Source organism: Alexandromys fortis, unplaced genomic scaffold (assembly GCF_014885135.2).
Source record: "Alexandromys fortis isolate MF-2015 unplaced genomic scaffold, M_Fortis_MF-2015_v1.1 scaffold_138, whole genome shotgun sequence".
NCBI classification, from domain to species: Eukaryota; Metazoa; Chordata; class Mammalia; order Rodentia; family Cricetidae; genus Alexandromys; species Alexandromys fortis.
In genome coordinates, this window is record NW_026068034.1 from 2655726 (window position 1) to 2671737 (window position 16012).

Below are 16012 nucleotides of genomic sequence, written 5' to 3' on the forward strand. Positions count from 1 at the left end.
TTCCTTATTTATAGAGGTATGCCATAGCTTCCATGATTCAGTTCTAGTTGGAATAGATACATACACACACATGAAATATATAGGGAGAAATACATATTTCAATCAGTATACATATGTATATATATGTATATGTGTATATATGTATGTACATCTATACCAAGGATAATCATGACACAGTACATATGTGTATATACATACATGTACATGTACACACTGTGTGTTAGTTATAGTTATTCTTGGTTTTCAACTTGACTACATATTGAAATAACAAAAATCCCAGTGACTAGATACACCTATGTGGGGATTTTTCTTAATTAAATTATTTAAAGTGGAAGGCCCACCCTAATCTGGGTCTTTTGAGGTAGAAAGAGCCACCTTAAATTTGGGCCACACCTTCTGCTGGCAGCCTATCTAAAGGTCAAGGAAGAAGGAAGTTTTAGCTCGTTGCTTGCTTGTTCTTGCTCTTGCTGGCAAGTCCATTCCGTCACTGGCATTAGAACCCACTTCTTCAGGATTCTGGTGTACACTGAAGATCAGCTGAGACATCCAGCCTTATGGACTGAACAACCACAGGATTCTTGGACTTTACATTGGTAGACAGCCATTGTTAGACTAGCTGGAGAGCAGCCTGTCCGCATAGATAAAGGGGTCATATACATATACATGTATGTAAAGAGAATATACATTATTTTTATACACATATATGTATATATGTAAGTATGCATGCCTGCATGTATGCATGTTAATGCTATCAGTTTTGTCCATGACACACCTTGCAATATCTCTGAACTCTGTTGACAAAAAACTCATCATCAGATGCAGCCCCTCAACTTGGAACTCCACATTGGGGAACCAGAAGCATGCCATTAGTGACAACAGAGAAGGACTTGGTCCCTATAAGATAAAATAAGAGAAGGAGGAAGGGAAAGAAGAGGAAAGCATGTAAACCTGGGGTGAGTAGGCTGAGATTTTACGTGATCCCATCCATTTTTGAAAGTTAGATGATAAAAATGTAAAAAATTGGCAAAGAGTAAAAGTTGAAGGTATCCAAGGGAATAGAGGACATGGTTTCTCTTAATTAATTTCGAAATAATTCTAGTACAAAAATGTAGGCAGCCCTACGGGTACTGAGTAAGCAGACATCTGTTGAGAAAGGGGCTCAGATCTGGGGTGCATCTCAGCAAGACCTCCATGTGGAATCCTCAGATTCAGACCTCTGGCTCAGTCCCTGATTTTAGGACCCCAGATGGCGCCTACAGAGGATGACTTGGGAAGCTGGAAGGCATTAAATAGGAAACAGAGGGGCTGTGGATGTGGTTCAGTCAGTAAAGGGCTTGCTGGACAAAGGCAATGACCTAAGTTAAGATGCCCACATACAGAACTGGGCAAGGTGGCATAAATGAAATCTCAGTCCAGGGCTGTGGCTCTCTGGAACTCATTGGCAAGCCAATCTTGCTGAATTGCTGAGATCCAGGTTCAAGGTGAGACACTGTCTTAAAAAGATAAGATAGGCAGCAGCTGAGGAAGGCATATCCAGTGTCTACAGGTGCACATGTGCACACAAAAGCACACACACATATGCACACACAAATGAAACAGACAGCAAAGAAATAGCAATGTTGTGTAAGTAACATGTGCTTAGGGAAGTGAGTTTTGTGGTGGTCGGAAGTTGCTCTGTGAGTGATTTTCTTTGAATTTGTAGAAAAGAGAACCTAACATCGGAACATTTTACTTATGAGATTTGTAATTTTAATTGCCATGTTCAGGAGGATTAACAAATGTATTTTGTATTTGATATTTAGATGCACGCTTGCTGAATTTGTAAGTTTAATTCCTAAGCTTTAAGAGAATGCTACCTGGGGGGAGTTTTAAGGTATTTGGCTTGGAAGACCTATGCTAAGTCCTGAGAGGAATTTTGTCCCAAATACTTATAAATCCTCCTGTTAGGAGTCTGATGGTTTTAAGAAAAACCAGATGTATTAAATTTGTGATTATAGTTTGGAATGTTTAGGAAGAACTTAATTAGTCAAGCTTATAAGTGGTGCTTAGATTTTAAAGATTGCATTTTGATTTGCTAAATTCAAAAGAGCTGCCACTATCTGAGGATATGTAAAAAACCCTTGATGAGCTTGGAAAAGGTGTTGAGATGCTTGGGGTGGGGTCCTGCCTCACATTTAAGAGCTCATTGAGCTTTAGTCAAAGGTCAAGAGAAAGGGAAGCTTAATGTTAACACACAAATTGCCCTGGAGTAGGATGTGCTCAGGCCAAAGAACACTGCAGTGCTGAGTAAGATGTCAACGAAAACTCCTCGCAGCAGCAAGCATCCACACAAGGAACAAAACGCACTGCCCTTGAGAAGGTGGTGCTGGGGGACATTAGGGATCGGCAGGAGGTACAGGAGGTACGTCCCACCTGCAGCCTCCAGACTTGGCTCGTCCATTGATAGCTATGACTGTGGGCCCAACACAGAACAGTAAACTTACTTCAAACCTTAGGATTTTTTTTTTTTTTGAAAAAGCTCTATTTGGCGGTTCTTAAACATGAATCCGGCAGATGACAATGTCATTTTACAGTGTCGGAAGGTTGAACACGCTAGGTTAATGCATGGCAGGGAGGAAAGCTTTTAGTCTCTCTGCAGCACGAGCTGTAATTATGTAAATGACGGACTTCTAGTGTGTACCTCCCCATGGGTGGCAGCGGAGCTGAAGCGCATTTAGCCAGAGATGGGCGGCTCAATCAGGCTGACCTCAAACTGTAATCTCATCGAGGAAAGATGCTTCGCCTTGGTGTTATTATACCTAGTGTGCACGGAAGCCAAGGGGAGGCTGAGACAGAAATGGGGGTGTCTAATGGATACAGGATAAGTCAGGGTTTATTAGAGATCAGGATCCCCATTACCACTAATGCGTTCTTACCAGGTGTCAGTCAATGATCAGAAACATTTTTCATACCTTTCGCTCTCTGTTTGTGACAATACCCTATGAGGTTAGATTTTTAAAGATTCTTTTAATCATTTTTTTATATTTCTCTGTGTGTACATGTCTGTGTATGAGTTTGTGTGTGAGTACCATAGCCATGGAGGTCAGAAGAGCATGTCAGATTCCCTGGAGCTGGAATTACAGATGGTTGTGAGTCGCTCGCTGGTTGCTGGAAACTGAGCTCTGGTCCTCTGGAAGAGCAGCAAGTTCTCTTAACTGCTGAGCCATCATCTCTCCAGCATGAGCTTAGTTTTATTGAATGCATTTTGTCAGACAATAAAGTTCAACTACATTGAGTGTCTTGATGATGTCTGCATAGCTAGAACATGGTAGAACCCGTGCTGGAACCTGTTGTCTGAGCCTTTCACCCTGATCTCAGCTGCCTCTTCTAAAAGTATGGGTTCTGAGAATCAAACCTGGTCCTGATGCTTGCAAGACCAACCTTAGCAACCAAGCCAACTCCCCATCATCGATACAATTCTTTAAGCAGTTCATGTGTTACAGGAAACTTATACCAAAGCTGAGATCTTGATGTCACAGTTGAAGTCCTCTCCATTTTCTGAGGTCCCTCCTCAGAGACTCTCCTGCTATCTCTCCCACTGAAGTACAATTGCAGCCTTTCCTATGGGGCATGAGAGGGTCATGCACTCTGTCTCCCAACCCAGAGTATACATAGGCCATTGTATGCTGGAATTTTCCTGTGTCTGAGTACAATGCATTTAGGTCACACTATAAAACCACATCACCAGCCCTGGACTAGGCACTTAGTTGATGTGGACAGGACTTAGAGGGATGGATAGAAGGTAGTTTCTTTAGATATTGACTCAAAAGGATGAGAAAAGTGGAACTGGAGGAAATACCACTAGTTTGATAATAGACTAGTGATGATAATTATCCATGAAATCCCACTATGCCTGGAGAGACTGGGGATGTGGTGGTAGTGATCAACACATCTTCCAACTACAGATCTACTCCTGGGGTAACAGTGTGTATTAGGGCCATCATGGGATAACGAAGACCCCATAGGGATTGCCAAGTGGTATGAGGAAGAGATAGGTGTGAATTACAACTTGTAGGTATTTTAGAATGGAGAGCTTTAATGAAGAGTGTTCTCTGCTGCCAGACAGCTCTACAAAGCAGACATTTAGCAATGTTTTTCTTTTGTTTCAACATTGAACATTTTATACATGGTTTAGGATGTATGACTCATACACCAAAATCAGTTTTCAGATCTTCCAGTGTGTACCAGGGAGGCACACTCAGTTGGTCTCTATTGAACACAGTATAATGAATTCTTACTTTGTGCCAGGTACTGTGCAGGTGCTGGAAACAGGAACCACATAGAGCATCCTTGTTTTCATGGAGCTTGTGGTCTAGTGGGCAGGGAGGAGGGGTAGAAACTAACACCTCATAGACAGTTACATTGCTATTGGATAAGAATAGGTAATGTCATCTCTTTCTTTCTTCCTTCCTTCCTTTCTTTCTTTCTTTCTTTCTTTCTTTCTTTCTTTCTTTTTTTTTTTTTTTTTGATTTTCGAGACAGGCTTTCTCTGTAGCTTTTGGTTTCTGTCCTGGAACTAGCTCTTGTAGACCAGGCTGGCCTCGAACTCACAGAGATCTGCCTGCCTCTGCCTCCCGAGTGCTGGGATTAAAGGCATGTGCCACCACTGCCCAGCTTAATGACATCTCATTTAGACCAACAGGACAGAGTCAGCTTCTAAGTAGAAGTGTTCTGAGCTAAGGATTTGAGTTCTACAGCACATGGTATTGGACAGAGTCATGCTGACAGGATGGATGCATCATTCGGATCATCTTCTAAGCATCCCATCAACAAATGAGAATAACAAAAATGGAAAGATGAAAAAGTCATGGGCAGTGAGTGAACTAAAGATCAGGAAGACCTGGAGGGATATACTGGAAAGGCTGACTTAGAGAAGAGACAGTAGACCAGTTGAAGCTACTTCAACCCAGATGTGTAACTGCAGTTAAACACCGGGGAAGGTTTTATAATGATGTGACAACCAAGTAGAGCAAATTAACAAACAGTGACAAATAGAAGAAAAGACTTAAGATGTGTTTGAAGCTCTGGCGCTGACCTGTCTAAGACGCTATGAGGTTGAATTTGTTTGGAGGTAGAAAGTTGTGAAGGGGCATCTGAAGCATTGAATGCATCTGGTATTTGGAGAAAGAAGCCTTACAGTCCCTACTTTCAATGGCAGCTTTCCTTAGCCATCATCTAACACCCACCATGAGCATTCATGTGTGGGCTTGTGCCATGTGTAGGCACACAGGAGCAATGTCCATGGTCTTCAGGCTCTGAGACGATGGAGAGCTGATAGACCATGGTAAAAGGTGTTGCATCTAATTGACTTAGCAAGGTAGGCAAGGAATCCTACTGGCGGCACGAAGATTGGATGAGACAACGAATTGGAAAGCGTACAGAAACAAGACATCATTATTAATTTTGTTAACATGAAATCTGCCTAATTTCCAAGTAACAGATATTAATAAATCATTATAAGCATTTCCAATCTAGCATCCTTGAACTTAATTAAAATACAAGGCTACATGTTCTTTTCTCTGCAGCCCACTCATTTGCTCCCTTTCCCTCCTCCTTCCCCCTTCTTCTCTTGGAACCAGCAAACTTTTCCCACATTCCCAATGGAAGTCTTTGTTTTTAACCCCCTCCCCCATCTCCAGTGCAATATTGGTTGCACCAGATTCTCTATTTGCATCTCTGTGGATCCCTGAAGACTGAGTGAAGATGGGCAAAGACACCAAGGTCATAGTGCCTCAGCATCTGGAGGCCAAAGCTGAGTTTAGTGCTCCAGTGTCTGGCACAGCGGGCAGATAACTGAGAAGGCGCTCGTTCTTTCCTCATGCTGCCGCCCTGTCCACTGTTGTCTGTAGATGTTGTCTCTCTGCAGGTCCCTCTAACTACAAAGTCCGATGTTCTCTATGCCCCTGACTTGAATGAACACAATCCAACTCAGGTCGCTTTGCTAACCTTTGTCCTGACGTCTCTTCTACCTCTCTGTTCTCCTTCTTGTGCCTTGTAGGACATTCCTGCGACTCTCAAGCCTTTCTCAGGAGAAACACATCTAAGCAGAAGAGGGGATTTCTACTTCTATGCAACCAAACGTTTACCATCTCCATGTGCAGAAAACCCCCCATCCGTGATCTGATCCCTGACTTGTTTTCTAGCCCATGTCTCAACTTGCTTATCAGGCACTTCCAGCTAATCAATGTGCCTTCACTTCAAATCCAAAGTGGACTGGACTCATTTGCCTGTTGCTGACCCTTCCAGTCACCCACTCCACATTTATATTCGAATATAAATCTATTCATTCATTTAATTTGTCATCCTCCAACAAATCTGTTTGAGCTCACTGCCTTTGTCATGCGATTTCTCCTACCTAGTACCCACCTTTATAAATGTGTACATATATGCGCTAATAACCCCTTTCTGAGACGGTGTCTCCACTGTACGCAGTCTTCCCTGATTATCGTCTCTGCCGACTGTGCACTTTCCCCTGCTCCCTCTTGTAAAAATTCACCCCTGTAACCTTCGTGAGCCACATTGCCCAGTGTTTATATCATAGTTGCCTCTAAGAGAGATTTACTCGCCCAATGCAGAGCACAAATTCTTCAAGAGAAGATAAAAATGCCTGTCTTAGGATGGACCACCTTGACCTGGTTTCGAGTCTTTCCACTTAATGTCTAAGTCCAAGGATTTTCTCCCTTGTGAAGCTCCTCAGCACTTTCCAAACCAATAGTAGCAGTAGCAATGTCTGTCTTACACTCCTACTGTATGCTTTTGCATGAGAAAAGCACTCTCTCTTCCCAAGTGTGACTTACATTTCTGCCAACTAAGAAACAGTCAGCAGCCCAAAGTACCATCACAACACTAGAGATTCCCGGAAGTTGGGAGAACAGGTGACAGAGTGTGACAGAGTGTAACATGTAACAGGGACTGCTCCCGGAAGGAGGTAAGCATCAAACCTTTTTTTTTTTTCTTAACAGCAGGGTTTCTCTGTGTAGCCTTGGCCATCCTGGAACTTGTTCTGTAGAAAAGGCTGGCTTCTGCTTCCCTGAGTGCTGGGATTAAAGCCATGTGTCACCACTGCCCAGCAGCACTGAACCTTTTACGAGAAAGTCCTGAGGCCTCAGTGCCTTAATGTAACAAACTCAGAGTCGACTCATAACCACGGGACATCACAGGCTCCTGATTTGCAAAGATTGGGCCATGGTGGTGGGAGTCTAGGTCCACACGGTCTGCTAGGTCTCATGAGTGTCCTGGTCCATGTGAGTGCAAAAGATCCTGGAGTCTGAGACCTACCTCTAGGTAGAGAGACAAAGGACTAACCAGACTGCTTTGACAGGGACAATAGCATCTGGGTCTAGCCAGTAAAGTAAGTTTCAGAGTAGACTGAGGTCCAGTAGAGACCTGGAAGCTAGGTGTGGCCTGGACACAGCGGGAGGGATGCCGTTACTGTTCACGGCTTTGTTTTAGGTTCTACTAGTTATCCAGAGAGTCCGTTCACCTTTGTCCTTTAGTCTCTAGCTTTTGCCCCGGGACTACTCTATTTCTTATCTTCTATTGTCTAGAGGTAATCCCATTCGGCCCTTTAGTTTTACTCAAAACACAACAGTCCAGAACAGTCTGAACAGAAACCAGTGCTTACCTCTAATCTCACTGAAATCACTCCAGACTCTTCCAGGAAGAGAAACCACTGCTCCTCCCAGTCTCATGCTGCTGTGAGCCTGGTTTGCCTCCCTGTTAGCCTTATGCACTGGGGTCCAGCTGCCGGCTTACTCCTCGGAGTCCACTGAGAAGATGCTCATCATCCCCAGCCCCTGTAAGCTGGGACCCACCTCTCAGCAGCCCCCACTTTGGAAAACCAGGAAGCAGCACACAGGCACATCTGTACCTTTTGTAGCTAACATGATGTTTACATTTTAAGTGCCACACAGGAAAAACTCCTTGAAGCTTAGCTGGAGAAAGAGCTGAACTCACTTAGCTTTGCTGGCCTCAGAAACCTAACCACTGCCTTCATAAAATGGGTGTTTGGTGCTGGAGAGAGGGCTCAGCGGTTAAGAGCACTCCTTGCTCTTCTCGAGAGGACCTGGGTTTAGTTCTCAGCACCCACTCGGTAGCTCACAATCATGTGTCATTTCAGTTTCAGGGGATCCTATTCCCTCTTTTGAGCCCCTCGGCACCAGGTACTCAGGTGACACACAAACATACACACAGGCAAAAATTCATGTGCATAAAACAAAACCAGATAAATCTTTCTAAAAATGCTACTTCTTCTAGAAGAGAGACCTCCCCCACCTCCATTTACAGAACGGACGACGGCAGGGAATCTTGAATTAACGCTGCAGTCTGCAACTGAAGGTTTATTTCTCTTCATATATTTTGGTCCTAAAAAGAAATTTGTCAAATTTTAGAAAGATAGCCTAACCAAACCACTTCAAGGAGTTTGTTCTCGGAAAAGAGAGACGTTTACCGAGATTTATGTCTAGGGCCTTCAAGATGGTTCGTTTGGTGGAGGCTCTTGCTTATCAAGTCTGAGTTTTATCTCTGGGGCCCATGTGATAGAAGGAGAGAACCAGATCTCTGCAGGTTGTCCTCTGACCTCCACATACATGCCAGGGCAAACACACACGCCCTACAATAAGTAAGGACAAAACATTTATGTGTAAACTATTACATTTCAAAGCTACTTATCATAATGAAGACGATGGTAGTCACATATGAAATGCATCTTCTAAGAACTGCTTTTCTATGGTCCTAGGGATGGAACCCGGATTCTATGTGTGCTAGGTAAGAGTTTTACCACTGAGCGACATGCTAGGCACCTTAGTTTTAAAAATATTTTATGATGTGGAATATATCCATGCTATAATATCAGACAACAACAGTATGAGAAGCCTTGGAAAAGAAAATCAAGAAAACCAAAAAGTCAGCTATTGACGGGTTTTGTTATGACCCAAAATTTACTCCTTAACACGTAAATGGAGGTGCACATCACAGACAGAAAAGTAGCCACAAGCCAGCATGGCGGGGTTTTTAGCTGACTAATTCTCAGCAGCGAGATCTTAAGGTTCTACTTATATTTTCTTCACACTCTTGCATATCTTCCCAAATATTCTTCTAGGGGTGTTTTAATTATCCATTTGTGTGTCTGTTCAACCAACAGGTAGCAAAGCTCCCAAACCTTCTATTTTGTGCTATTGAGAGTCAAACGAACCAGCTAGAACAAAGTACTCTCTATTCTGTCCAGAGTTTATCATCCTTTAAAATAAAAAGGAGCAACTTTTTATCTCATGGTTCATTTGACCCTGTAATTGTGCTTCTGGGAACCTTTTCTAGTTTAGAAAATATAAAGCAAAATTATGGTATGGAAATGTTCATGAGAGCATTAGTATGATGACAAAATACGTAAGATTGCTTACCTCCATGACAGAGGGAAAGGGAAATAACACAGTCAGTACTATGAAGACATTAAGTAGGCCGGGCGGTGGTGGCACACGCCTTTAATCCTAGCACTTGGGAGGCAGAGGCAGGCGAATCTCTGTGAGTTAGAGACCAGCCTGGTCTATAAGAACTAGTTCCAGGACAGGCTCCAAAGCCACAGAGAAACCCTGTCTCTAAAAAAAAAAGACATTAAGTATATTTCTGAAGATAATATATTTTTATTGTTTGACAGCTTCATGCATTTATAAAGTGAATTTTAGTCATGTTTACCCACATCATCCTCTCTCATCTCCCTTCCTCTCCTAGGAACCTTCTTCTCAGTTCTGCGTCTACTCTGTCTTCTTTTTGTATGTGACCTACTGAGTTTAATTAGAATCTCCTGCCAGGAGAGGATAAGTTGTTAGTTTCCCATCACTATCAATGGGAAACGTGGCTACAGAAACGCAGAATGTGGCCTCCATGAACATGACCTCCATGAATGCGGCCTCCATGAACATGGCCTCCACGAACGTGGCCTCCATGAACGCGGCCTCCATGAACGTGGCCTCCGTGCGGTAGTTAATGCTCATAAACTAGAGTTTCAAATGTTAACAGGTGGTCTTTGGGATGGTGAGGTAAAAGTTTGAATTTTTTTTCTGTTTATGCTCTTTCTATTTTCAAAACCTTCTGCAATAAATAAGGTTTAATTTTATGGTCAGAAAAAAAACATGCTGTCATTTTCAAAGATTTGGTTCAGAGGTTGTCTGTTAATAATTCAAAGGACACTAAAATATTTAGCATCTTTTGTAAGCATTTCTCATAACTGCATATCCATGTTGGTGGGAGGAGTGAGCACTCCCTCAGAGACAGCTCACTACCCCTTTCTTTCCACAGTGTTTTGGGGAGAGAATGAACCGGCATGCATGCAAAAGACGCCTTCTTCAGCGGCTTGAGGGAATGAACTCCCAGAATGCTGCTGAAGCTGAGCATGGACAGGAATGTGTCCTTGGGGGACACGAGTGGGCCACGAACCTGGGCCCTAACTCTCATTTGAAGTCTAACCTGGAGCATGTACCTGTTAGCACACCTGAGCCACATCTGCACAGAGTGCACACCTGGCCTTTCTTGTGCTCTGGCGTCTGAGATCCTCTGAGGCACTGGGCAGGTGTCCCACTGTGCTAAGGTCCTGGCATGATTTGTAAAGACAGACACCAGTGGGCCTGGAACCCAGCTCCCCGCAACAATCCATTGTGAAGACCCTAACTCTAAGTCCCTGCTTTAATCTCCTAAATCCCCTAGAAAAGGCAGGTTGTGGAACGCATTCCTGTGCAGATCAGAGGGAGAGCCCAGCTGCCAAGCACTTGGGCTCACACCAACTGGCAGGTGTCCCTGAAGCTCAGGCAAGTCCCCATTGCAGTGAAAACACACACACACACACACACACACACACACACACACACACACACATCAACTCAGTTCTAATTCACAGAATGCTGAGAGATCATGCGTGTATGGACTAGGAATGCCGTGTTTCACTGTACTAATATATCTAGCTACACACCATGCTGGGGCTTATTTTTCAGTTTAAGGAAGCTCCTATGAGTTAAATGATATGCCAGCACAGAAATGTGTACAGGCACACCTCACTCCAGCAGAATCAGTATCTGAAAGCTGGCACCCACCGTCCAAAGGACACGCTTGTAAAATAGTTCCTTTCGCTAGCCCTTTGAACAATTAATTTACATCCCACATTTAAAACACACACCGACTCACACAACATGTTTTCTCTAGGACACACCATGACGAGTCCTAAACACCAACTGGGCGCCATTGCCAAGACGAGAGCGACGAGTTTCTTGGTTTCTGAAAGTATTCACTCGCCACAGACAGCAAACTACAAATCACGCACGCGTGGTCTTCGTATGAAAGAGGGCTGTAATTTGGGATGTTCTTCCTTAATGTTTTTAATCTACTACTTTCCTCGGGTGTCTCACATTCATTTATCTCAGCAGTAATGGCAAAACAATCCACCTTCAGGTCCCTGTGGCAATTGTTAAACACACTTTTACATCTCAGGAAACGCGGGGTAGCCTTCTTCATATAAACCATGCATGAAAGACCTGGGACCCCCAGGGAAAAGTCAATACCAATACATCTGTGCTGTGGTCACCAATTTTCCCTCATGACACCTGGTGAGCCATTCATTCCAGAGAGCCAGCCTCTGTGTGTTTGTGAGAGCCCAACCTCTGCAATTTCAACAGGCTTCTGAAACCTTAATCTGAGGGTTGGAGGAGACTAATTTTCTATTATTTCTAACAAGTACATTTTTCTGTGAATGCACAGGCTAAAAAACATTGACCTTTCACAGAAAAAGAAATTGAGAATCCCCCCTGGGCAAGCTTGGATCCCTGCCTGGGGAAGCCCTGGAAAGGAACGTGCTTCTCCATCCTGAGTAGGAGGCTCCTAGCAGCACCAGGAGGCTAAATAAGAACCTGAAGGGTTTCAAGATTGTGGTCAAATGGTTTTCACTCTCATTTAACACTGGAGAGTCGAAGTGGGAATGGAAAGTTCCCGAATTTTCAGGAAAAGGTGAGAAAAAAAAGCGAGGAGTTTGCTGAGATATACTTAAAATACAAAGCCACAATAGGGTGTAACACAGAGTGACGGATCCAGAGGAGTTCAGGGAGCCCTGGGCAGGGCCTAGGTCTCTGGCCAAACCCTTGATATCCCATGCGCAGGCACTAAAGTAAAAGGAGAGAGGAGAGGCAGAATGTATGGGAAAGAGTAAGACAGGAGTTACAGAGACTGGGGTGGTGGGGGGGTGCAGAAAGGGATGCTAAGTAAAGGAAATGAAATTATTGAATTGGAAGGAAGAGAGGCTAGAGAGGAGTGGGAGAAAAGGGTGAGAAAGAAAGATGGGCTCCTAAGATCAGAGGGACCTAGCAGGCAGGCAGAGCCCCGGGGCATGGATGCACAGTCTGGCTCTCAGGCCACAGGTCTTCCAGTACCAGACCTCCTTAGCCGAGTCGCAGTACTCTGGAGCTTTCTCAGTATCACAGACTCACCTGTCGAAGGCCACAGCAGTCATGGAGTAGATGCTGGCGAAGACCGCAGCGATGGGAAAGAAGTTGTGGAACTTGCAGTAGAAGAGACCGTAGTACCACTCATTGTGGACCGCGTAGGTGAAGTTCACCACTGTGTTGAAAGCAGCCATGGACGCCTCGGCAAAGGCCAGGTTCACCAGGAAATAATTGGTCACTGTCCTCATTCTCTTGTGAGCCAAGATGATCCACATCACCACCACGTTGCCCACCACGGAGGTCACCACGATGACCGTGTAGGCAACTGCCCAAAGGACAATTTGCCAGGCAGGCTGCACGAACTGGTTGGACTCAGAAGTGTTGGTGGAGATGTTGGGGAAGAGGTCTGAGTCCACAGAAAGGACGTTATCCATTTTGGGGCAAAGCAACAAAGTCCTGGCTTCTTTGCAGGCACACACACACACACACACACACACACACACACACACACACACACCTCTTTGCTGCAGAATCTTATTGCGGACTCCTGAGGCTTCAGATCCTGCCACACAGAAGGTGGGAAGTTTCCTGGGCAGAACTCAGTCCTTCGTTAGCTGGAGGCTTGCTCACAGGAGCAACATTTCTCCTATGTATGATCTTTGCGTGGTTCTGGTTCTCTCCGAATTCCTCCACTTTCACTCTAGGCTCTTGTTTGCGGTACAGCGCTTGTATTCCTCACAGTTCTAGACCGCAGGACAACCCCGCCTTTGTGCACCTGCTGCTGCTAGCAACTCCCACTAACATGTGCGCGGCGGGAAAGGCAAAGCTGGGTGCTGCGTGAGGGCTTGAGGGGGGAGGAGGGCCGCTCTCAGCTCTGCTCACAAAAGTTCTGATCCTCTGGCCGGATTCTGGAGTCAGCATCCAGCTGGTGAGATCCCCTTTGCTTTGCTTCCCTGAAGCCTTCTCCTCTGCTGCCACCCGCAGCTTTTCGGTCTTGGCGCGGGTCCTTCTGAGCTCAGGAGTTAGCAGAACCTTGGCAGGCTGCGCACTAGGCTTTTATAACCCGCTGCAGAGACGTCACTGGGAAGGGGTTGTACCTGAGCTGCGTACTCCCTGGTCCCGGAGCGCAGCGCAGCAGCTGCGCCAGCTGTTGGCAGCTGTGTCACTCCACCACCGCAACCACCACGCCTTCTGCTGCTCGTGACCTGCCGTGGGCGTTCTGCAGGCGAGACGAACTCCGCGAGGGGGCGATAAGGTGGCCTGGGAGAAGACCCAGATAGGGTCCTCGGCTGGAATCACGGTTGTACCAGGGATGCTAGCTGAAAAGGAAGGTTTTTGGAAACAGCTGAAGTGGAGGACAGCTAACTCTGTCTCCGGTGCCCCAAAGTTAACAGCCCTGGTGCCCCGCAACAACCTCTACAAAGACGCTAGACTGTCTCGGTGGGAGTCGGGCGAATGTGGGGTTGGAGAGTCGTCCTGCTGCGCCCTAGGTGCTACCACGGAGTGACAGGTGACCACACCCTGCTTCAGAAGTCCGGAAGATAACTTTCCTTATGTTAAGGAAACCACCAGATACCTTGCTCTGTTCCCTAGTGGACTAATTTCTTTTCCCGCTCCCCAGTCCCGGAAGCAGTGTTTGGGCTCTAAGCATTTGGGATATTTTCCCCAGTCACTTTTGGTGACTTGGTCCTTCCCTAGGAGCAGCTAGTCTGTGCTTTCCAACGGAGCCCTGCGACTATCCTTTCAGCTGCAGACACTGGGGACTATGCGCAGCTCTCTGTGAAGCTCGGTGAGTGTAAGAGCCAGGCAGAAGCCCAGTGGCCAGTCGCCCGGACTGACAATTCTGGGCTCTTGGCCAGCACCCTTTGCGGAATAGCACGACCTCGCCAACCTCGCAGCCTCTTTCTCTGCGTCTGTCCGGCTTCTGAGGCTAGGTAGAACCGGATAGGCATGAGAAGGGTCTTCATCAGGTCCCCCTTCCCAGTTTTGCACCCGGCCTGAACTGCAAGTTTCTACCTGCCTTTTCTCCTCATTCTGCCTGGCATCCAAGGTGGTTTCAACGGGCCAAGCTGGTGGCTGGACAGGGAGCAGATGGGGAAGCATCCAGGGCAACATCAGCCCTTTTGAAGAAGCCTAAATGGGTCGAGCTCAGGAGTGTGTTTCTGGCAGCTCGTCCTTGGCAAGGCTCCAGGGGAACCTAGCTTTCCCCCAGCGGGTCCCCTCCAGCACTGCGGTTCTAGGATCTGCGAGATGCCTGCGGGGGTGGGGCGCACCGGTCGGTTGCTATGGGTGGCGTCCCTCCTGGCACCAGGAGAGACGCCTTTACGCACTAGTCTAGCAAACCCGCGCACTGTGTCGCACACGAGGTGCTTTGAAGCTAAGTAATTTATTGCCCTGGCTTCAGCCCGGCTAATATCGCTTCCTCTGGTGCGGGGAGGAAGGGGTCTACTAAACTCTGGTTTTGTTGGAAGATGAGATTTCAGCACTTACGGGAATGGAGCTTCCGGTTCGCAGGTGCCTCCCAGGCATCCCTAAAATCCCAAAGCCCCACTGAGCAAACTCTTGGGATACCTTTCAGAGAACAGCTCTGCACTGCTCCCGGATTGAGAGGAGTGGAAGGAGAGGGGCTTGTCTTCTGCACCTCAGATCTCTCACTGCTGAGAGGGAGTGGGGGTTGGGGGGGGATACAGGAGAAGGATGAGGGGAGAGGAGCAATGACGGGTGAAGAAAGCAAGCACTTACAGTCCAGTAAAGAAAAGAGGCAATGGTTATGCAAAATAGGCATTGTTTCAGGCCCCAGGGATGAAGCCTGGGGATGAACTAGGACTAGTAGAGGCTGGGATGCGACAGAGAAGACGGTCCAGAGGCTTTGCAAAATGATCCATGACACTTCGATTAAAGTCCACCGAGAACACTTTTTTTTTTTTTTTTTTTTAAATCTAAAATCACACCTACAGTCGTTCCCCGAGCTTCAAGGCTTGCTTTCATGAGGCTGGCTTGTGTGGTACTGACCATTTAAACCAGAGGTACTTACCACGTGCTGAAGTCAACATCTTTCCCGGGAAAATCCAAGCATACTCACGTTTGGTCACAATTAGCGAATAACAACGCCAAAAAAAGCCTCATCCCCAAATGGCAGGTGTCACTCACACTGTGAACACGGAGGGATGTTCTCTGGGGTTTCCTTCTGAGTAACACATTTTCCACCCAGGGATGACTACACACCCTAACTGCACACCTTGACTGACTGCACACCCTGAGAATGCAATTTTCCTCTGAGAGCTGATTTTTTTCCCACTTTACTTTCTTATTCCTCATGTTCCCATTGCACTGTTCTTCCTTGACACACAAGACAGTCATCCATCCCAAGGTAAATCCCGTTGACACAGTAGTCTAAATCCTTGCTTATTTGCGCAGGCTTTCTGTAGACAGCCAGAAACACAAACACATAATACCCTTGCTGGTGAATGCAAACAGGGGATTTCCATTGTGTTCCACATTCTAGTTTCCTCGTCTGAAACCTTGTCCAAACACCCCATGCCAGCAGGTATGGA

General features: G+C 46.0%; 1 protein-coding gene across 1 annotated transcript in view; it reads right to left on the reverse strand.

Annotated features, from left to right (window-relative positions):
- The window catches only part of Tacr1 (tachykinin receptor 1), a 172896-nt gene extending 159332 nt beyond the window's left edge, over positions 1 to 13564 (reverse strand). The window contains exon 1 of the mRNA XM_050164978.1: positions 12504 to 13564. Within this exon, the coding sequence (XP_050020935.1) occupies positions 12504 to 12892 (389 nt within the window). The 5' untranslated portion in view covers positions 12893 to 13564. The remainder of the gene's footprint in view (positions 1 to 12503) is intronic.
- Positions 13565 to 16012: the final 2448 nt, after the last annotated feature.